This window comes from Ictidomys tridecemlineatus, chromosome 16 (assembly GCF_052094955.1).
Source record: "Ictidomys tridecemlineatus isolate mIctTri1 chromosome 16, mIctTri1.hap1, whole genome shotgun sequence".
Classification (NCBI taxonomy): domain Eukaryota; kingdom Metazoa; phylum Chordata; class Mammalia; order Rodentia; family Sciuridae; genus Ictidomys; species Ictidomys tridecemlineatus.
This window is the reverse complement of record NC_135492.1, coordinates 25,979,874-25,999,370: the sequence shown is the minus strand read 5'-3', so window position 1 is coordinate 25,999,370 and position 19,497 is coordinate 25,979,874. Positions and strand designations below refer to the sequence as shown.

Genomic DNA, 19,497 nt, shown 5'->3' with positions numbered 1-19,497 from the left:
CCTTATCTCCATCATGTGCGATTAGGCTACAGCTTCCTTAATAAGACTCCTATAGCACAGAAATTAAAACCAAAAATCAACACATTGGATGAATTGAAACTAAAGATTTTTATCAAAGGAAAAAAACAATAAAATAGAGAGCCTACTTTCTGGGAGCAATTTGTTACCTTTCATACACCAGATAGAGCACTAATATCTAGGGTATATAAAGAACTCAATCGTCTTAACACCAAAAAATAATCCAATCAATAAATGGGCCAAGAACCTGAAAACACACTTCTGGAAGAGGATATACAATCAATCAACAATTATATAAAAAAATGTTCATCATCTCTAGCAATCAGAGAAATTCAAATTAAAACCACTCTAAGATACCATCTCACTCCAGTCAGAAGGGCAGATATTATGAAGACGAACAATAATAGGTGTTGGCGAGGATGTGGGGGGAAAGGTACACTCATACACTGCTGGTGGGACTGCAAATTGGTGCAGTAAATTTGGAAATTAGTATGGAGATTCCTTGGAAATCTGGGAATGGAACCACCATTTGACACAACTATTTCTCTTCTCAGACTATACCAAGAAACAAAAAGAGCACACTACAGGGACACAGCCAGGTCAATGTTTATAGCAGTACAATTCACAATAGCTAAACTATGGAGTCAACCTAGATGCCCTTCAGTGGATGAATGGATAAAAAATGTGGCTTATATACACAATGGAATATTACTCATCATTAAAAAAGAACAAAATCATGACACTTGCACGTAAATGGATGGAGTTAGAGAAGATATTGCTGAGTGAAGTCAGCGTATTCCCCCCCAAAAAAAATGCCGAACATTTTCTCTGATATAAGGAGGCTGAAACATAGTGGGTTAGCGAGGGGGAGCATGGGAGGAATAGATAAATTCTAAATAGGGCAGAGGGGTGGAAGGGAAAGGGAGGGCACAGGGGATTAGCAAGGATGATGAAATGTGATGGACATCTTTATACAAAGTTCATGAAAATTTGAAACATGAAAAATTGTGCTGTATGTGAAATAAGGATTGTAATGAATTCCACTGTTGTCATGTATTTAAAAAAATAATAAAACCCATAAAAAATCATGATCTAAAGAACATCTAAAAAAGAAAGAAAGAGAAAAAAATAAAAAAAATAAAGAAAGAAACTGACTGAGATAGGATGCATTTGGTGCTACATACCTGACATATCCAGTGGTCTGGAGGCTGAGGCAGGGGGATCACAATTGTGAAGCTTATCCTAGCAACTGAGTGAAACCCTGCCTAAATTTAAAAATAAATAGGAAGTAGTAATTTTTAAAAATTAAGAAAAAAATAAATTTTTTAAATAAAAATTTTAAAAGGACTGAGGATAGTGTTCAGTAACAGGGCACCCTGGTTCCAATCCCCAGTTTCACAAAAGGAAAAAAAGAATGAAAAAAAGTCTTTTTCAAAGTTACAAAAAAAAAAACATTTTTAAATTTATAAATTGTATATATGAAAACAAAAATTCTATTCCTCAAATGACTCCATTAAAGAGAACAAGGAGAAGTGACAGATGAAAGAAACCAATTGCCTCACCTTTAACCAAACTCTTCTAAGAAAGGAGAACAGAGACTACAAGAGAAACACAGGCAAGAGCCATGAAAAGCCCCTTCAAATAGCAGGTATCTAAATGACCCTTCATCACAAAGCAATCAACGTCTTAAGAAAGGAGGGACTGCACCATAAAGTCACATTGAACAAAAATTGAGACAGTGTTGAAGAACATGTGGGTTATCATGAAGGTCCACAGAAACAGATGTGGACCCTACAGCACCTGTTCATATGGAGACACAGCACACTCCTCCAGAGCAGAGACCCAGGGCCTGGTGACAGAGCATGTCCATTTGGTAATAGATAAATAATAAACTACGGAAAATAACCATTTCTGGCAATCACCCACATTTTGTTTGCCATATTTCATACAGTTTGACAAATACTAGAACACCATGTCAGTTTTATATAGCTGTCACATAAATGTCACATTTCACATATGAGCATACTTAAATAATACATCTGCAGAATTTGAAAAAAAATACAAATACAGATCAGCACATAACAGACTGAATTACACATCCTGGGTATAGATGATAGGACTCCTCATTATACAGAGGACAGCTCCGCTCAGGTTCATCTATGACAACACCCCATCAAAATTTCACGATGGTTTCCTTGTAATTGAAGAAGGGACCAAAGCAAACAGTTTGAAAATTCTCCTGGAAGGTAGAATAGATATGAAATTAGCCAAGAATTCTGAACTCTAAGAGCAAAAGAAGGAGCTATCATTACCAGGCACTAATGCATGTTATAAAATTATCATATTGCAGAAATTTGAGGACCAAAAAAACTCACAAAGTAGAAATTTCATAGATGAATCCATATGTATGTAAATGTCATTTTTATTATGAAGTGCATTGAAAAGGCCTAGATAAATGTGACCGTCTCCAGCAGAGAATTTGATGTAAATGAACTGGACAACCCAACATGAAGGGTTGTCTGGGAACTGGAGGTTCAGAGCACTGGTAGGGCTTGGTTGCAGGACGTGCGTGGTACTGAATTACTCTCCAGCACCCCAGAGAAGCACATATTGAGTAGGATTATGTTTCAAAATTATACCAGAATAGGAGGCTCCTGGATTCCCTTCACACATGGATACAACAAATAAACACCTACTTCTGTTTTGAGTCCCTCTTAAATAAAGTTGTAATGGACTGAGAGACCTATGCATTGGACCACTCAGAAAATCTCTACCATCTAAAGGGCAGGCAAAGTTGGGGGACACGTGGGCATTAGTCCTGCCTTGAGCAATGTGCCACATAATTGGGACAGAATACCCCCATCCAGTGTCACCCACTTAAGAGGAAAACTGATTGGCATCACAAATGAAGCACATGGGAAACGAAATGACTTGTAGCTGGAAACAGAATTTGTCTGGTGCTCATAGAAGAAAGAGCTGGATATACACAAGTATCAGGATGAGAGAAAGCGGGTGATTTTCAATGGCTGTGGAGGGTCATGTGCTTTATCCATGGGACAATTGCAGAAGGGGAGTGAGATCAAGGGTCCCAGTTTATCCCTAGAAGGGATTTGCAGCATGATCTGCAAACTGTGGCTGCTAACAGGTGAGCTCCTCCCTAGCCAGTCTCTAAGGGTATACATGACAAATGCAGTCCACCCAGCAGCCCTGCCTGAGCCCTCTCCCCCCTACCTCAGTAATAACTCCAGGTCTAGCCAGTTCTTTCTGGAAGAAGGATCTCCAGGCACTCAGGGTCCCCATATTTTTCCCATCTCATAGACTGGATCCTAACCCACCAAGCTTTGGGAGCAGTGGCAACTGTGCATGTGCATATCTCAGAAAGGAGGGGCTTCACATTAGTGTGCAAGCACTTCCCTGGACTATGATCCCCCCTCCCAGGAGGGAAGCAAAAGCTGTCAAAAGCACAGCTCCCTGTTTCTTTCTGGAATAGGCTCACACCACCTTCCTGCAGTTACCACAGGCAGCCTGGGTTCTAACCAACTGCATCAGGAATTCAGCCCCCAGCCAAGTAGGACAGCTTCTCAGTCTGAGTGCAGCTGTGAGAAAGGCTCCTATCAAACAGTCAAAGGAACCAGTCCTCCAATGACATGGATATGGAGAAAGAGACCTGCTCATAAAAGGCTAGAATATAAGCTCAGTGCATCCATTTTCAAAAACAGCATGGAGTTCTTTAAAAGCTAACAGAACAACAACCACTCTGGATGCATTTCCAAAGGAACTTGAACCAGTGTGTTCATAAATGGCTGCATGCCCATCGCTGTTCCAGGATCCACAGGAGCCAGGACGAGGGAACATCTGAAGTGGCTTCTGGATAAGGAGACTCCTCCCAGCTGCAGGGCCATCACCTACTCCCCTGTGAAACTACTTCCCCTAAATGCACCTGCTCATAGGTCAACAGGTGGCTAATATGCACCAGACGCTCAGGAGACCTCAGATGTGCCAGGTGTGGGATCCTCGTGTCAGGCAGAGCCAAATCAGGACCAGGAAAATATCACAGAGGGCATGAGACCCCTGGGACATGCAGTCCACAGGGGGACACTCAGCCCAAAGACATTCTGACAAGGTGTCTGGCCTGGCAGTGGAAGGGAGAATACACATGCACAAATACACACACACACACACACACACACACACACACACACACACAAACTCACACATTTTTTCAAATGTCAAGTGGTTTTGGGTGTACTTTTCTCTTATGTAAAATGCTCATAAACAGAAAAGAAAACCTTTGCTTCTTATTTTATTACATTGGGGACAGGGGACTGGAATTTGAGGAATTCATTGATACATGTTTACAGGTTTCGTCTGGGAGACGGGGTTCTGGATCTGACATTTTTCTTCTCTTACATTTAGAACATTCAGGGGGCCCCAGGCAGGAGGGCCACCCCTGTAATCCCAGCCACTCAGGAAGCTGAGGTATAATTGCAAGGTCAGACTCAGCATCTCAGCATCTGTCAGGAGATAAATGATAGAAAGTACGAGGGATGTAGCCTTGTGGGAAAGGACCTCTGCATTCAATCCACTATGCTCCCCATGCCCCCCCAAAAGAATGAAAACCTCAGGGGTGAGAAAAACCTGAGACCCCTGCAGATCCCAGCCCCCTTGGGTAGAAAAAGGGCCCATGAACTGGTGATTCTCTCGGTCCCAACACTCTGAAATCCACCACAGAAGAAATTCAGGGGGATGACTTGAGCTGCCAATTTGTACAGGAGATACCCATTTGTTCAATAATGAGAATAAAAAGAATTCAACATCTTTAGAAACCCGAGAAATGTAAAATAAAATCCTATCAGAGACAAAATTAAATAGTATCAATGATGATAGGAAACAAAAGAATTCTAATAAACTGAAAGAGTTTAGGTGCTTCTTAACTCTTTGTAGAAACTGTTTTTCTAATAAAGACACATGATAGACCCCCGCCGCAGGGACTTGCTGAAATCAGTTCATAGGACCAGGATGATACATTACTAGTCATGGTACATTCAGCTTAAAAATAGTATAAAATACCATGGGTCAGTTTTACACGGGTGCCATATTCATGAGGTATTACGTATAACTCTGATGCACTAATAAACAATCAAGCATGCTTTACTCTTAATGGAAGCATCCAGTCCTAAAATTCATCCACAAAGTTAAATATATGTAAACTTAACCAAGAAACTTTTGAATTATAAGAGAAAAAAAGTTATTACCTAACATGTACATTGTGGAGCTGTACTGTTACAATTATCATCTAGGAATCACGACGTCAATAAAGTCCACCCATGAACCCACGTGGATGTGGAAATCCTATACTTAAATTGCAACGGAAAAGTCATTATCAATCCAACCCTAACAAGGCCAATCTCAGCAACTTAGCTAGACCCGCGATCAGAATAAAAACTAAAAACTACCAGGGACATGGCTGAGTGGTAAGGCACCCTTCTGTTAACTACAAAACAAACAAACAAAAAAACTCCACAAAACTAGCTCAGGAATAAGCGAGGTCCCTGTTCACTGCAGCTCCCCTCCTGCAGGAAAAGGGTGTTTGGAGATTGGAATTTTTTTTTTTTGGGGGGGGTACCTGGCATTGAACTCAGAGGCCCTCAACCACTGAGCCCCATCCCCAGCCCTATTTTGAATTTTATTTAGAGGCAGAGTCTCCCTGAGTCTCTAAGTGCCTCACCCACTTGCCTAGGCTGGCCTTGACCTCGAAATCCTTCTGCATCAGCCCCCTACCCGCAGCCACTGGGATGACAGGTGTGCGCCATCCCCTGGCTTGCAGTTGATTATTGGTTCCACCTGTCAATCACCACAACCCAGGAAGACGCTGGGCAGCCAAGCTCACCTGCCACTTAGGACTGGAGCAGGGGCTGAGGCTACCCCAAGAGATGGGGAGGCTGGAGGGGTCTCCGCCACTGTCACGCTCTCCACCCGGCTGGCCATGGAGACTGAGGGGCGCTGTCCCTAATGGGCTTGGGCCTGTGGATGCGGAGAGTCCCCGGAGTCGGGGTCGGCCAACTCAGGTTCCTGCCACTGTGGGTCCCACCTGATGGCCTCCCTGCCCCGCCTCCCTCCGGAGCCTCCCTGTCCAGGCACCAGGTGCCACTGCACACTCACCATTTCCTGGTGCCCAGCAGACAAGCCTGCCTTGGGTTGCTTCAGCCCCTGCATGGCAGGGCCAACCAGGATCCCGGGCACCACGAAGCCTGGAGGCCAACTGCACAGACCCGGGAAAAATAAATCCCATCCCGAGCGCGGAGGCCCGCCCCCTGTTCTCTGGCTGCGCACAGGTTTGGACAGCGCTCAGCATGGGGGCTTCTGATTGGACAGGGCATCAGTCAGTCTCCGCTCTCCCCAGCCTGAGCCCCCTTCTTTTTGAGTGACAGTGGCAAGAAGGAGGCCAGAATGGCAGGGTTTGGGTGCAGCTTTTTTTCCTTTCTTTTTGGGGTCTGGGCATTGGATTAGGGTTGGGATGACCAGAATTCTAAGTTCTGTTGGGTTTTGATGTTAGGAAATTGAAGTCATTTCTTGAAAGTTTCACCACCTGGGCCTCCTCCTATTATAAGACTACCCAGAGCGTTCTAGGGAGGCTGACTTGTCCTCTGTTCATCTGTGCAAAATTCTCCAAGCAGAACTGGCCTTTCGCCCTGTAAAAACTGTCCAGTGCATCACGGCCATCACTGGTGGAGGCTCATGGGGGGGAGGGGGGACGGGGGGGGGGCTGGCAGGCCCCTTGGAGGAGGTTCTCACCGGGTTGGCAGCCTGAGAGCTGATGTTCCTCCAGCTGAGTTGAATCTATATCTGGAACCCACATTGAGCTGGAGGCAGAGTAAGGACATCAGCACAGAAGAGACCCCCAGAGAGCAGACCTGGGTAAACCCCAGCTGCATCCGGACTCCCTCTCCCTCTGGCCACTGGGGCTTGAATTCAGAGGCCTCGACCTCTGAGCCCCTTCCCCAGCCCTAGCTTGAAGTTTAGAGACAGGGTCTCACTGAGTTGCTTAGCACCTTGCTTTTGCTGAAGCTGGCTTTCAATTCACCATCCTCCTGCCTCAGCCTCCCTAGACGCTGCAATGACAGGCGTGTGACACTTTTTTTTCTTTTTTTCTTTTTGAGAGAAATACCTGCGGTGGCAACAGGATAACAGCCTTGCACAGATCAAGGCCATCCTGAGTGCTCTCCCTGGTTCCCACCAGTCCCCTGGATCCCAGGAAATGGGATCTTGCCTCGTCCAAAAACCAGAGACCCCCTGCCCAGGTGTGCATCCTTATATCAGCTGAATACTCTGCACTTGACAAAAAAAGAAAGAAAAGAAAGAAGACAGACCCTTCCTGCTTGTCTTGATGCAAACAAAGCCAATGTGTTTCCAAAGCGAGCTCTGGTCTTGTCCCCCCAATTCAGTGGTGCAAAAAGTCACGTAATACAGAGAAGACTTCTCATTAAGGGGGGCTCCAGGGTCTGTCTATTAATGAAAAACAATTTGGGTTTGATTGGGAGTCCAGGAAAGCCAATTCCAGGTTTTCCTAATTTGGTAAATAACTCCGTAGATTCGAATGCACCCTGCTCCTCTCTGCCTTAATTAATCATGGAGGCCTCGAGGTTACCTGCCCTCTGGGACCCCAGCTCTTGCAGATAAAAGCGGGGGTGGGGTCCTTTGTTCTCCATGCAGCACCCTGAATCTCCACTGCGATTTAGAAAATTCTGTAATGTACCTAAATTTGGACCATAGGACCAAATCACACTCCTCATCCGAGTGTGATTTGGTCCTATGGTCCTGTTTAGTATGTTTTATGTTTTTCTATTTTGTTGGTTCTTCTTAGTTATACATGACCATAGAGTCCATTTTGGTAAAATTATCCAAGCATAAAATATACATTATTCTCCGTAGGACCCCATTCATGTGGGTGAGCATGATTTGTACTGTATTCTGGATAAATGCCATTTTGACTTGAGTGAAAGGGAATCTCAGTGCAGTTTTAATTTGCATTTTCCTAATTGCTAGATACATTGCCTTTTCAGTATTTATTTTTTAAAATATATTTTCTAGTTGTAGTTGGACCCAATACCTTTAATCTATCCATTTATTTTTCTGTGGTGCTGAGGATGGAACCCAGTACCTTGCATGTGCTAGGCAAGCACTCTATGGATGAGCCCCAGTCCCAGCCCCCATTTTCAGTATTTTTGACTTTTGTTTCTCAGTAACAACAGACTAGGTCTTTGGGGAACAAGTTTTGCTGCATTTGTGAATTGGGAACATTTCTTTTGAAGAAAGACTGAGAAAGTCAAGGCACATGCCCAGGATTACAGGGATGAGCAGTACACAGTTGTCTTTCCCAGGATGAGGAGAAGATTATGTGGGTGAGAAGAGGGAAAGAGCTGGGGACACTTTTGGGCCAGAAATTCTCCTTCCTCAATGAGGGAAATTATTCTTGCTGTTAGTTTTCTTAACCCAAATGAAAGATTTTCCTAAGCTACCAGTGCCACTAGATATAGGTCCCTGGATGGAGCTCAGATTTGTCTTGAGAGGCAAGGAAAAGTGAATAACTAACCCAGTGGTTCCAATACCAACAAGCTAAACCTTGGGCTCCTTGGGGGCAAAACCCTGGGTTTTCCCAATAATTAACAATCCAACAGCACCCGACACCCAATTAATGGGGGACTGAGAATTGGATCAGTGGGTGTGGGAGTCTGTAGGTGGCAACCTGCAGGAGCTTGCCTCTGGGTGCATTCCTTGCATCTGGGAGGTTTTTCAACACCAATGAGATAAACAAAGTGGTGAGAACACTGGCAAAACCCTCTGCAATATTCTAGCCAGGAAAATTCATGAGCACTTTAAAAGCATCTTAATGTTTACCCTCAGTCAAATGTGCCTCAATCCGAATGAAATCATTTGAAAAGAGTTGTCAACATGAAAAGTTTCTGAAATCTGCTGGTTTGTGGATCACTGCAAATCCATATGAGTCCATGGCTAAATAAATAAGTAAAAATAGAAATCTAATAATTAGCATTCTCTTAAAACTTCTCTCCTTAAAACACTGCCCTATTTGCTTTGATAACTAAATGATCATTTAATTATTCCTCTAGCAACACTTGAGGTCCATAAAGAACTGTGGAACACGTCTGGTTAAGGCAGAAATGTTGGGATACCAAGAAGAAAGTTACTCTGAACCGCAAAGGAAAAGATTCATAAATCACCAGAATGCAGGAATGCCCACAAAAACTTGAAATTAAAAACAAGGGACTTGGGTTGTGGCTCAGTGACAGAGATCCTGCCTAGCTCCTGTGAGGCACTGGGTTCAATCCTCAGCACCACATTAAACAGAAATGTGTAAAATAAAGGTATACTGTCCAAATAAAAACTATTTTAAATAAATAAAGATCAGATTTAAAATAAAAAAGAAAAGCAACTCCCTGCATTGGAGCATTTCTCCTAGACCAGCTTCCTGGACCCCCATATACTAGCATGATATGAGCAAGCTTAGAAAAATGGGTGAGAAATTACAGAACTCTGCTCTGGCCCCATCTCTAGTCCAGCCTCACTTAAATGTCCCTCTTCAAATAGCAACACCTCAGACCACGTATTTGCTGTCTTACCCTTTAGGGCTTTCTCACGTTTTTCCTTTTTGCTTTTTGTGGTGCTGGGGATTGAACCTGGGACCTTGTGCACGCAGGGCAAGCACACTACCAACCTCACTGAATCCCTGGCCCCTCACGTTCTTTCCTGAATGTGCATGTGTTTTCTAAATAGGTCTGTTCAGGCACCTGACAATGATGAAGTTGTTTTCTCCTTTGAAAACCAAGGAACCTTCTTTTTCTGAGCTGATGTCCCTCTCTCTCCCTGAAATCCCTTCCCACTACACAACCTCACACAGCAAAAGTCAGACTTGAGCTTTGGAATTGTGTGGGGTTTTTATTGTTTTGGGTCTGATATCACATTCATCACTGGAGGGAGGTAACTAGCAGCCATGCAGTTTTTTTAATAAGCAAAGGACAAGGTTTGGTAGCACATGTCGTTAAGGCCAGGAATTTGGAAGGCTGCTTCAGGAGGATCTCAAGTCTGAGGCCACAGTTGGCCTCTTAGCAAGACCCTGCCTGAAAATAAAATATTCAAAGTTCTGACACTGGGTGAGTCTTCATGAACAATGAAGGGTCAGAATTCCTGTTTCAACAGTCTCCCCTTAGTATACTGTGTATAGGTGTGTGACTGTTACCTTCCAACAGGACCTAGAGCTGTTGCTGGTGTCCACCTGTATTAATAAATAGATCAAATGAAGTGAGGAAATAACTAAAGCAATAAAAGATCTGACACTGTAGCTGGTCGTGATCCCAGGGACACAAAAGTTATGTTGTGTTTCTTGGCTCTTGTGTTCTTGCAAGAGGATTTTAGATAATACATAAAATGTAATCAAAGTAGAGCAAAGTTTATTGGTCCAGAAATCACTATCAAGAAGGGGGGAGAAAAACAGTGAGTCTTCTCTGACATCTTTAGGCCTCACACCCCTTTGATCCTCAGGTTTATGAGAAATGCTGTGGGTGACTCCAGAGGCCTGCCCATGGACGAATTTCTACTCTTAACTGGTAGTAGGATTACATTGTGTTTGTAGGTTCCTACTCTGGTCTTGTCCAGAGACACCAAAGCAAAACCCGAGTGTGTGTGTGTGTGTGTGTGTGTGTGTGTGTGTGTGTGTGTCTTGGTGAATTTTAGTATAATAAAAATTTTATTATGGTAGCTATTATGAAGACAAACAACAACAAGTGTTGGCGAGGATGTGGGGAAAATGGTACACTCATACACTGCTGGTGAAACTGGAAATTGGTGCAGCCAATATGGAAAGCAGTATGGAGATTCCTTGGAAATTAGAGAGTGGAACAACCACTTTACCCAGCTATCCTGTGGAGCCAACCTAGATGCCCTTCAGTGGATGAATGGATAAAAAATATGCATCATTTATATACAATGGAATTTTATTCAACAATAAAAGAATAAAATCTTGTGTGTGTGAGAGATTATTGTCTCTTTCACTTGGATTTTGACTTTTAGAGATTAGAGTTCTTCTGAGATTCTCACCAGTATCTTTGCCTTTGTCGAAGGGTTATTGCAACTTACTTCTGTTTCTTGCCGTCTAACTTTTGTGGTTTTCCAATATGAGGTAGAAGTAAATTTTAAGTGGATATTTTTAATGTAGAAGTTCACTAATTACTATTAGAAGCAACAGATGAGATCAGTACAGTAATAAAATTTAATATCATCAGTTATTTATGTGCATAAGAAAATAAGTAGCAAACATAAAAATAAAGACAGTTCTACTGACCATAATATCAAAAGCAAAATACTTGGGAATTTTTTAAAAAATGTGAACACTTGAACATTTAACATGGCTTGTTTTTAGAAAATATACATTATCCCTAAGCCACCTTCTTTTTTTGTGGTGACCTTAACTCATAGAATAAAGATAGGAATTAAAAACTTCCCCCTGTGATCCTGAGGACAGGACCTAGGTATGGTTTACCAGTGAGCTCTGTCATCATTCCATTTCTATTTTTCTTTGAGATATGGTCTTGTCAAGTTAGTGAGGCTAGACTCAAAGTTGTGACCCTCAAGGCTTGGCTTCCAGGTCAGCTCAGGTTACATGCATGTGCCATCACTACCCTTTAGGGATTCACCTTTTTTGTTTTCTTTAGTTGTAGTGGACAGAGTACCTTTATTTTATATATTTATTTTTATGTGGTGCTGAGGATTGAACCCAGTGCCTCACATGTGCTAGGCAGGTGCATTAACCCTGAGCCCCAACCCCAGGGATTAAATTCTTAACTTTCATATTACAGGTTGGCTCAGGATAATATCTAGGTTTGCAAACGTGAATAATGTCCCCACTTTGTGAGTAGAAGGTAGAGGCCACAATGAGAGAAAATATCTATCTTTATCCTTGGAAGAGGAACATCAACTGTGCATTCACCTGCAACTTAGTATTTGAGGATTTTCTAGATATTAAAAATATAAGCAAAAGAGACATGAGGTCAAGGCTCTGAGGAAGGGGGACTAGGTATTTCAAATTGTGAAGATTCAGACATAGAAATACAGTGCTAAGGTAGCTGGGTATGGAGAATAGGGTCCCTCACATTTAACTGTAGGATCACAGAAGATATATAAGAAAATAAACCATTTACTGGGTACATTTTAAAAAGATGATCATGGGTAGGACTTGGTCAGAAGTCATCAATATCACACCCCACCCACATGCCCACACACATTACTTCCATTTTACCTCTTCCCCTCTTTAGCAGTCAAGTCAACATCCACTCCTCAAGGTACATCCTTGCATGAAGAGAAAGGAATGAGCCACAGTACCCTGGGGATCTCAATGGGCACATCTTTGCCCAGCTTATGGCAGAAACTAGCAAAGGAATGGCAGAGTTCAGGAACATCTCTCTTTTCTCTCACAAAAAAATAACTAGAGATTTCAAGTATAAATTGATGGATGAAGTAAAATTGGGAGTATTGGGCCAAATATTTGCAACACTGAAAATATAAATGTTCAGCAGCCTAATGTCTTATTTTTTTATCTTTGTTTTTGTTTTTTAATGCTGTGGATTGAGCCCAGGGGCACTCAACCTCTCAGCTACATTCCTGATCTTTTTTATAATTTAGTTGAAGACAGGGTTTCACTGACTTGCTTAGTCTCTCCCTAAGTTGTTGAGGCTGGCTTTGTATCAGCCTCCAGAGACACTGGGATTACAGTCATGCACCACCACACCTGGCTAAGGTTTTATTTCATTATATGCAGAAGAGCAGTTTTTCACATAATATAACCTACTGAATGCTCTCAAAATATTGTACTTTGTGAAAGATTCAAAGATAGAGCTTATTAACTTTATATTAACAAACTTAAAAAATATGATTTTTCTTATGCCTTTTCTTTTTTTTCACTTGATATAATCAGGCTAGGACTAAGTTTTCTAGTTTCTTTATTCTTTTTTTTGGGGGGGGGTTGTATACTAGGGATCAGTCCCAGTATCACTCAACCACAAAGCCACTGCCCCAGTCATGGTTAATTTTTTTAGAAACAGGGTCTCACTGAGTTGTATAGGTCCCTATTAATTTTCTGAGTCTGTCTTTGAACTCGTGAATTTCCTGCCTCAGCCTCCAAAGCCATTGGGATTGCAGGTATGTGCCCCCTCTCCCAGTTTTTTCATTCTTTTGTAGTCGTTGCTTTCTTTTGTTACATAAATTCAAAATGAATAAAAGTATATTTAACAATACAGACATAGAGAAAAGCCAGTGATGCAGGTAAGCAATTGAACATATCCACCAGAAAGTAGATTATATATTCACCAGGGTGTATTACTCAGCCATCAATACAAACTCCTCTAATGGTCACCAAAATAGATGAAATTGGATGATGTCATGCTAAGTGAAGACATACACAATAGTGTCACATCTCATATGTTAACTAATATAATATCATGTGCAAGTACAATAGTGACTAGTATGGCTGAGGAGTGTGTGAGGGGCATCAAGGGCAGAAGAGGGCATTTGGATATTATGAATACATGTATATGCATATATATAAACATCACACTGAATTCCATAAGTATTTGCAATTTCTATGTGATAATAAAAACCATCATCTATCATAATTATCAAATTCTGCACTAAGAACACAATCCTTCTGTCTTTTGGAATTTCCATTATATGATAGGATATTATTGATGAAGCTCCCTGATAACAAACAGGCTCTTCCTACACATCCATTCTATTTTATTCCAGGCTCTGAACATAGAGTATACAATGTATTTCTGCATCTAAATCATCTCACGTATTTTAAAGTCCTTCAGCTTGTCTGTGTTATTGGAGAATATTCTTTTGTTTCCGGGGTTTCAACCCAGGGTTGCCTTACCTGTTACAGAGATCCACCATCATTTTTTTTTCAGTTTTAACACAGAATGTGGAAGATCTCTGCAGGTGTCTGTGAGTGTAATTCCAGAAGGCTGAGTCAGAAAGCATGGGGAATACCTGTAATGAACATATATATTGGTGTTCAATAGGTTTGATTTGGAAAAAAGCAAGAGAAGCAGTCACATGCTTATGTTCCAAGCTTCTTGAAGTCTCCTTTGGGGACTTCCACCATTGGCTCAACTGGGGTCTTTTAAAAAGAATTTATTTGTTTTAATTAGTTATCCATGACAGTATAATACATTTATATACTTTGATATATCATACATAGATGGATATAATTTCTCATTTTTTTGAGTATACATATTGTAGAATCACATGGGTCATACAGTCACATACATACATAAAGTACTAATGTTTGTTTCATTCTCTTTCTTATTCCTACATCCCCTCCTTTCACTTTGCTCTACCTAATGTAAGTTAATGCTATTCTTTTTTTTCTTTTGCATTACAATTATTAATACACATATAAATCACAATTTTGTATCTTTTTTATGTAACATATGTTGACACCCAATTCAAGTCTTCATACATGTACTTTGGATGATGTTGTCCATTACATTCCACCATCCTTGCTATTCCCCGTCCTCCTCCCTTTTCCTCCCACCCCTCTGCCTTATCTAGAATTCATCTATTCCTCCTATGCTCCCCCTGCATACTCCAATATGAGTAAGCCCCCTTATGTCAGGGAAATATTCAGCATTTGTTTTTTGGGGAGGGGCATTGGTAACTTCACTAATCATTCTCTTCTCCAACTCTATCCATTTACATGGAAATGACACGATTTTATTCTTTTATTGCTGAGTAAAATTTCATTTTGTATATATGCCACAATTTTTATCTATTCAACCACTGAAGGGATTCTGTGTTGGCTCCATAGTTTAGGTATTGTGAGTTGTGGTGTCATAAACATTGATCTGGCTGTGTCCCTGTAGTATGTTGTTTTTAAACCTTTGTGCTTAGACTGAGGAGAGGGATAGGTGGGTCAAATGGAGGTTCCATTCCCATATTACCAAGGAATCTCCATTCTACTTTCCAAATTGGCTGTACCAATTTGCAGTCCCACCAGCAATGTATGAGTGTACCTTTTCCCCACATGCTCACCAACACTTATTTTTGTTTGTTTTTCATAATTGCTGTCATTCTGATGGAGTTAGATGAAATCTTAGAGTAGTTTTGATTTGCATTTCTCTGATTCCTAGAGATGATGAGCATTTTTCATATATTTATTGATTGTATATCCTCTCCTGAGAAGTATCTGTTCAGGTCTTTAGCCCACTTGTTGAAAGGGTTATTCATTTTTTTATCTACCAGGATCATTTAAGTCCTCTATCCTCGACTACAGCTGCTTCATTTGCTTCCTCATATTGTGAAACTTCCAGCTTCTTGGACTGAGCTGTTACCAGTTTCCCAGTGTTGTCATCCTCTAGGCAAACATTTGGTGACTATTCCTCTCATGATTATGTGAGTAAACATAATGAGCTCCCTCCTGTATACACATGTACATTTTGTGTGTATTCTATTTTTCTGAAGAATCTTAAATATACAGGCATATGCTCAAGGTCTATGTCATATTGCATCTCTAGTTATAATTTTTTGAAAAACCCCCTTATAGTTTTTTTAATGTCTATTCAAATTTATATTCCTGGCAAGGATGTCCAAATGTTTCCTTTTCTGCATATCCTCTGCAGTATGTGTTACCTACCAACATTTTGAGGATTGAGCCCACAAACGTGTGGTTATATCTCATTGTGATATAACCTGAAAGCATAAAAAGTGCAGAAGAAAATGAGAATTATTTTTGCCATTGGTGTTGGCAATGGTTTTAGATAGAATATGCAGAGACTGGGCAAGGAAAAACAGCTGAGACTATATAAAGCTAAAAATGCTTCTGTACAGCAAAGTAATCAATCAATGAAATGTAAGAGTAGACTGGGTTAAAGCAAACCATTTCTAGCCCCATGTCTGAAAAAGCTCAACATCCAAAATATAAGAAACTTACACAACTCACCAAAATTTAATATAAACCCCTCATAACCTAATTTAAATATGGTAAATACTTAGATTCTGCCCTAATAATTAAACAAGCGTGTAAAGACATATGAAAGTTACTTGAGATCACGTATTAGGCTACATAAAATGATAATTTAGCTTTTCTGCTTTATTTGTCTCACAGGATTATGGGTGCACACTCTCCATCCTTCACAGGGCATCTTGAGATCAATTAGCAAAATGCCAGGTTCTCATTTTACCACATTATGCTTCCTCATTATTCCATCTTAATTGACAAGAAAATCTCAAGTCTGGAAAACAACAAAATATAGATAAATTGCTAGATAACCCTCAACTTTTAAAATTACTTCAGAAATCAATAAATACATTAGTAGACTCAGATGTGAAGAAATATAAAATAGACCTACAAATCAACATTTAACTTTACAACTGCTCAAAAAATACTTGCAGTTATGCTGATATGGGAGCACATGCCACTAGTCTTCACTACCTCGAGGCCACAGCAGGAGGAGGATTTAGGCTAAGGAATTTGAGGCCAACCTGGCAAAAACCCAGCTCTAAAAATTGACTCACCAAAAAAAAAACCAAACAGTAATCACATTTTTAAAAAGGAGCCTTCACGTGTGATTTTTATGAAACATGTAATTAGGATCAGTAACAATAATTCATGATCACGTCTAAATGTAGAAGAAGAAAATTGACTAATGCTTTCTGTAAGGCCAGAAATACCAGCTAACACAGCATAAGAATGGAAATTGCAGACCATCTTTTTATAGATGTTGATGCAGATATTTAAAATCCCTAGCAAACTGAGAACAACAACAAAAAGAATGATTGTACTTCATGACCAAGAGGGACACTGTCATATGGGAAGTTCCCAAAAATCATTTTGATAGAGCAAAGCTCTGACAAATCACTTACTAAATTACTCTAAAACCTATGGCCAATTATGACCAGAGGAAAATTCTTTTTCAATCCACTTAACGGCAGCTATGAACTTCTTTCATACGTAATAGTGTGAACTGAAGTATTTATCAATTTAATTTTAGGAAAAGAAAAAAAATGTATGCCTTTCTAACTTATAAATATTGTTTGAGAATATTAAATGGTATTTTATACATCAAAAATAAAATATCAAATGCAGATGATACTATTATTTCTATAATGTTTCTAAGAAATTTCCATGAACTAATGAAACATAAGAATTACATGAATAATGTCATGGGTTAAATGGTCAACAATAAATCATTTAAATAATATACATTAGCAATGAGCAGTGTTAAAATCGAGGCACAATCCATTCACAAATATAGGGAAAACATTCTAAATGAAAGTATTAACAAAAGAATTGGTCACTGCAAAGTCAAAAATTAAGGTGAAAGTAAAATGTAAAAAAGATCATGGAAACAAAATGGGAAAACTGTTAATATTCAATAATTAAAAGTTTAATTTTGGGTTTTAAGGGTTGATAGGCTTCCTCCAGATTAGCGCATGGGGTGGGGCCAGACTTCCTCCTCTAATCTGATATGTATTCTCTCTATATATGAGTTTTTAATTGTGTTATTGAGCTGTATAGTTTCTTTATTCAACTTTCGTTTGGAAGATGTATCCAGTGGTGAGAGAGGTCTGTTAACGTCACCCCAGATCACGTTGTGGTCAATTGGACTCTTGAACATGAGACGAGTTTGTTTGAACATAGGTGCCCCATTGTTTGGGGCATATATATTTATGATTGTTATGTCTTGTTGGCATATGGTTGCCTTGAGCAGCATGAGATGTTCTTCTTTATCTATTTTGATTAACTTTCGCTTGAAGTCTACTTTATTTAATATAAGTATGGAGACCTCTGCTTGCTTTCAAGGTTCATGTGAGGTGTATTTTTTTTTCCAATCTTTCCCCTTCAGTCTGTCTTTTCCTGAGTCTCCTGGAGGCAGAATATGGTTGAATTTTTTTTAAATCCAGGATACTAGCCTATGTCTTTTGGTTGGTGTGTTTAAGCCAGTAACATTTAAAGTTACTATTGAGAAATGGTTTGTATTTCCAGCCATCCTTGTTTATTTTTTTCTACTTGACTTGAAGTGTTAATTATTGTTTAATTTTCAATTGGTATCTACATATAGGATCCAGCATTTTAATCGAACATGTGTAGTGATCAAATCAGTGCAATTTCTACTTTCTAAAATATCATTTTGATGTTTGAAACCTGTGAACTCTTTTTAGAATGTCCACAGTCTAATAATTACTTGTCCAAATCAAACCATGGGCTATAAAGCCTAAGAGTTACTTTTCCCTCTTAACGGCTTTTTGGCACTCCTTGCCATCTGTCTCTTAAAACAGATATAAAAAGCTTTTCTCCTTTGTGTTTTTTTCTGATCAACTTTTTCAGCTTCAACATATGAGTGCAAACACAGGATTTTTGAAATATGAAAAATCACTAGAAAAAGACAGTCTCCCATGGTAAATCCAGAAAAAATAATATAAATTTAAAAATTTTAGACTATAGTCCCAGTGACTTGGGAGGCTAAGACAGGAGGATGGTGAGTTCAAATCCAGCAACAGCAAGACCCTGAGCAACTTGGTGAGATGCTGTCTCTAAATAAAATACAAAATAGGAGTAGGGATGTGGCTCACTGGTTGAGTGCCTATGATTTTAATCCCTGGTAACCCCCCCAAAAATATATTAGGGTTCACGTTTAATCACTAAGTCTTAGATATTTTTTGGTGAGATCTATATATAAATAGCATATGCCAATTCTTATAATTTTTTTTTATGTTAGTCAAATATAACATAAATATTTTTATAGTTTAAGCTTAAATTGATCTATATTAGCATTTAAAAATAACTTAAAAATGCTTTTAGGTGAGGCTGAATGCCTGCAATCCCATCGGCTCAGGAGTCAGAGAATTACAAGGCCAAAGCTCAGTAACTTAGCAAGATTTTCTCCCAATATAAAAAATGGCTGGTGTGATAGTTTAATGACTAACTGCCCAGGGTTCAATCTGGGGTACAAAGGAAAAGAGGAGGTTTTTAATACTGCCTTGTCTCAACAACAAAAAGACATGTGAAATTTAAAAACAAATACTACTTTCTATCACTTTTCTGTGACACACAGAATCTGCTTCAATTCATTTTAAATATTTGAATCTTACACAATCTAAGTTTTCTAACACTCAATAAATGACATGTTTTAGTCATGGGTGTTTCCAAGCCATTGGATGAATTTAAGATCAGTGTAGCTGAGGAAAATGCAGTCATACAAACTGGAGTGTGCAGGTGACATGAATTTGCAGTAATAGTCAAGAACTCATGGATGGGTTGTTCATTGCCTTGAAATTGTTGGAAAATTGTTTTATGATGGTAAATTTCTGTATCAGTATTGGAAAGAACTTAGACCCTTTTCTGATAGTATGCTTCAAGGAAAGGGACACAATTTCATGCAATAATGAGGAGAACTAATCTTCATACAG

General features: G+C 39.9%; 1 protein-coding gene across 1 annotated transcript in view; it reads right to left on the bottom strand.

Moving 5' to 3' along the window:
• The window catches only part of LOC144371266 (uncharacterized), a 137,918-nt gene that overhangs the window by 53,013 nt on the left and 65,408 nt on the right, over positions 1–19,497 (bottom strand). The window contains exons 4-5 of the mRNA XM_078033674.1: positions 7,667–7,774; positions 6,181–6,269 (exon numbers count right to left, since the gene is read on the bottom strand). Coding sequence (XP_077889800.1) covers positions 6,181–6,269; positions 7,667–7,774 — 197 coding nt within the window. The remainder of the gene's footprint in view (positions 1–6,180; positions 6,270–7,666; positions 7,775–19,497) is intronic.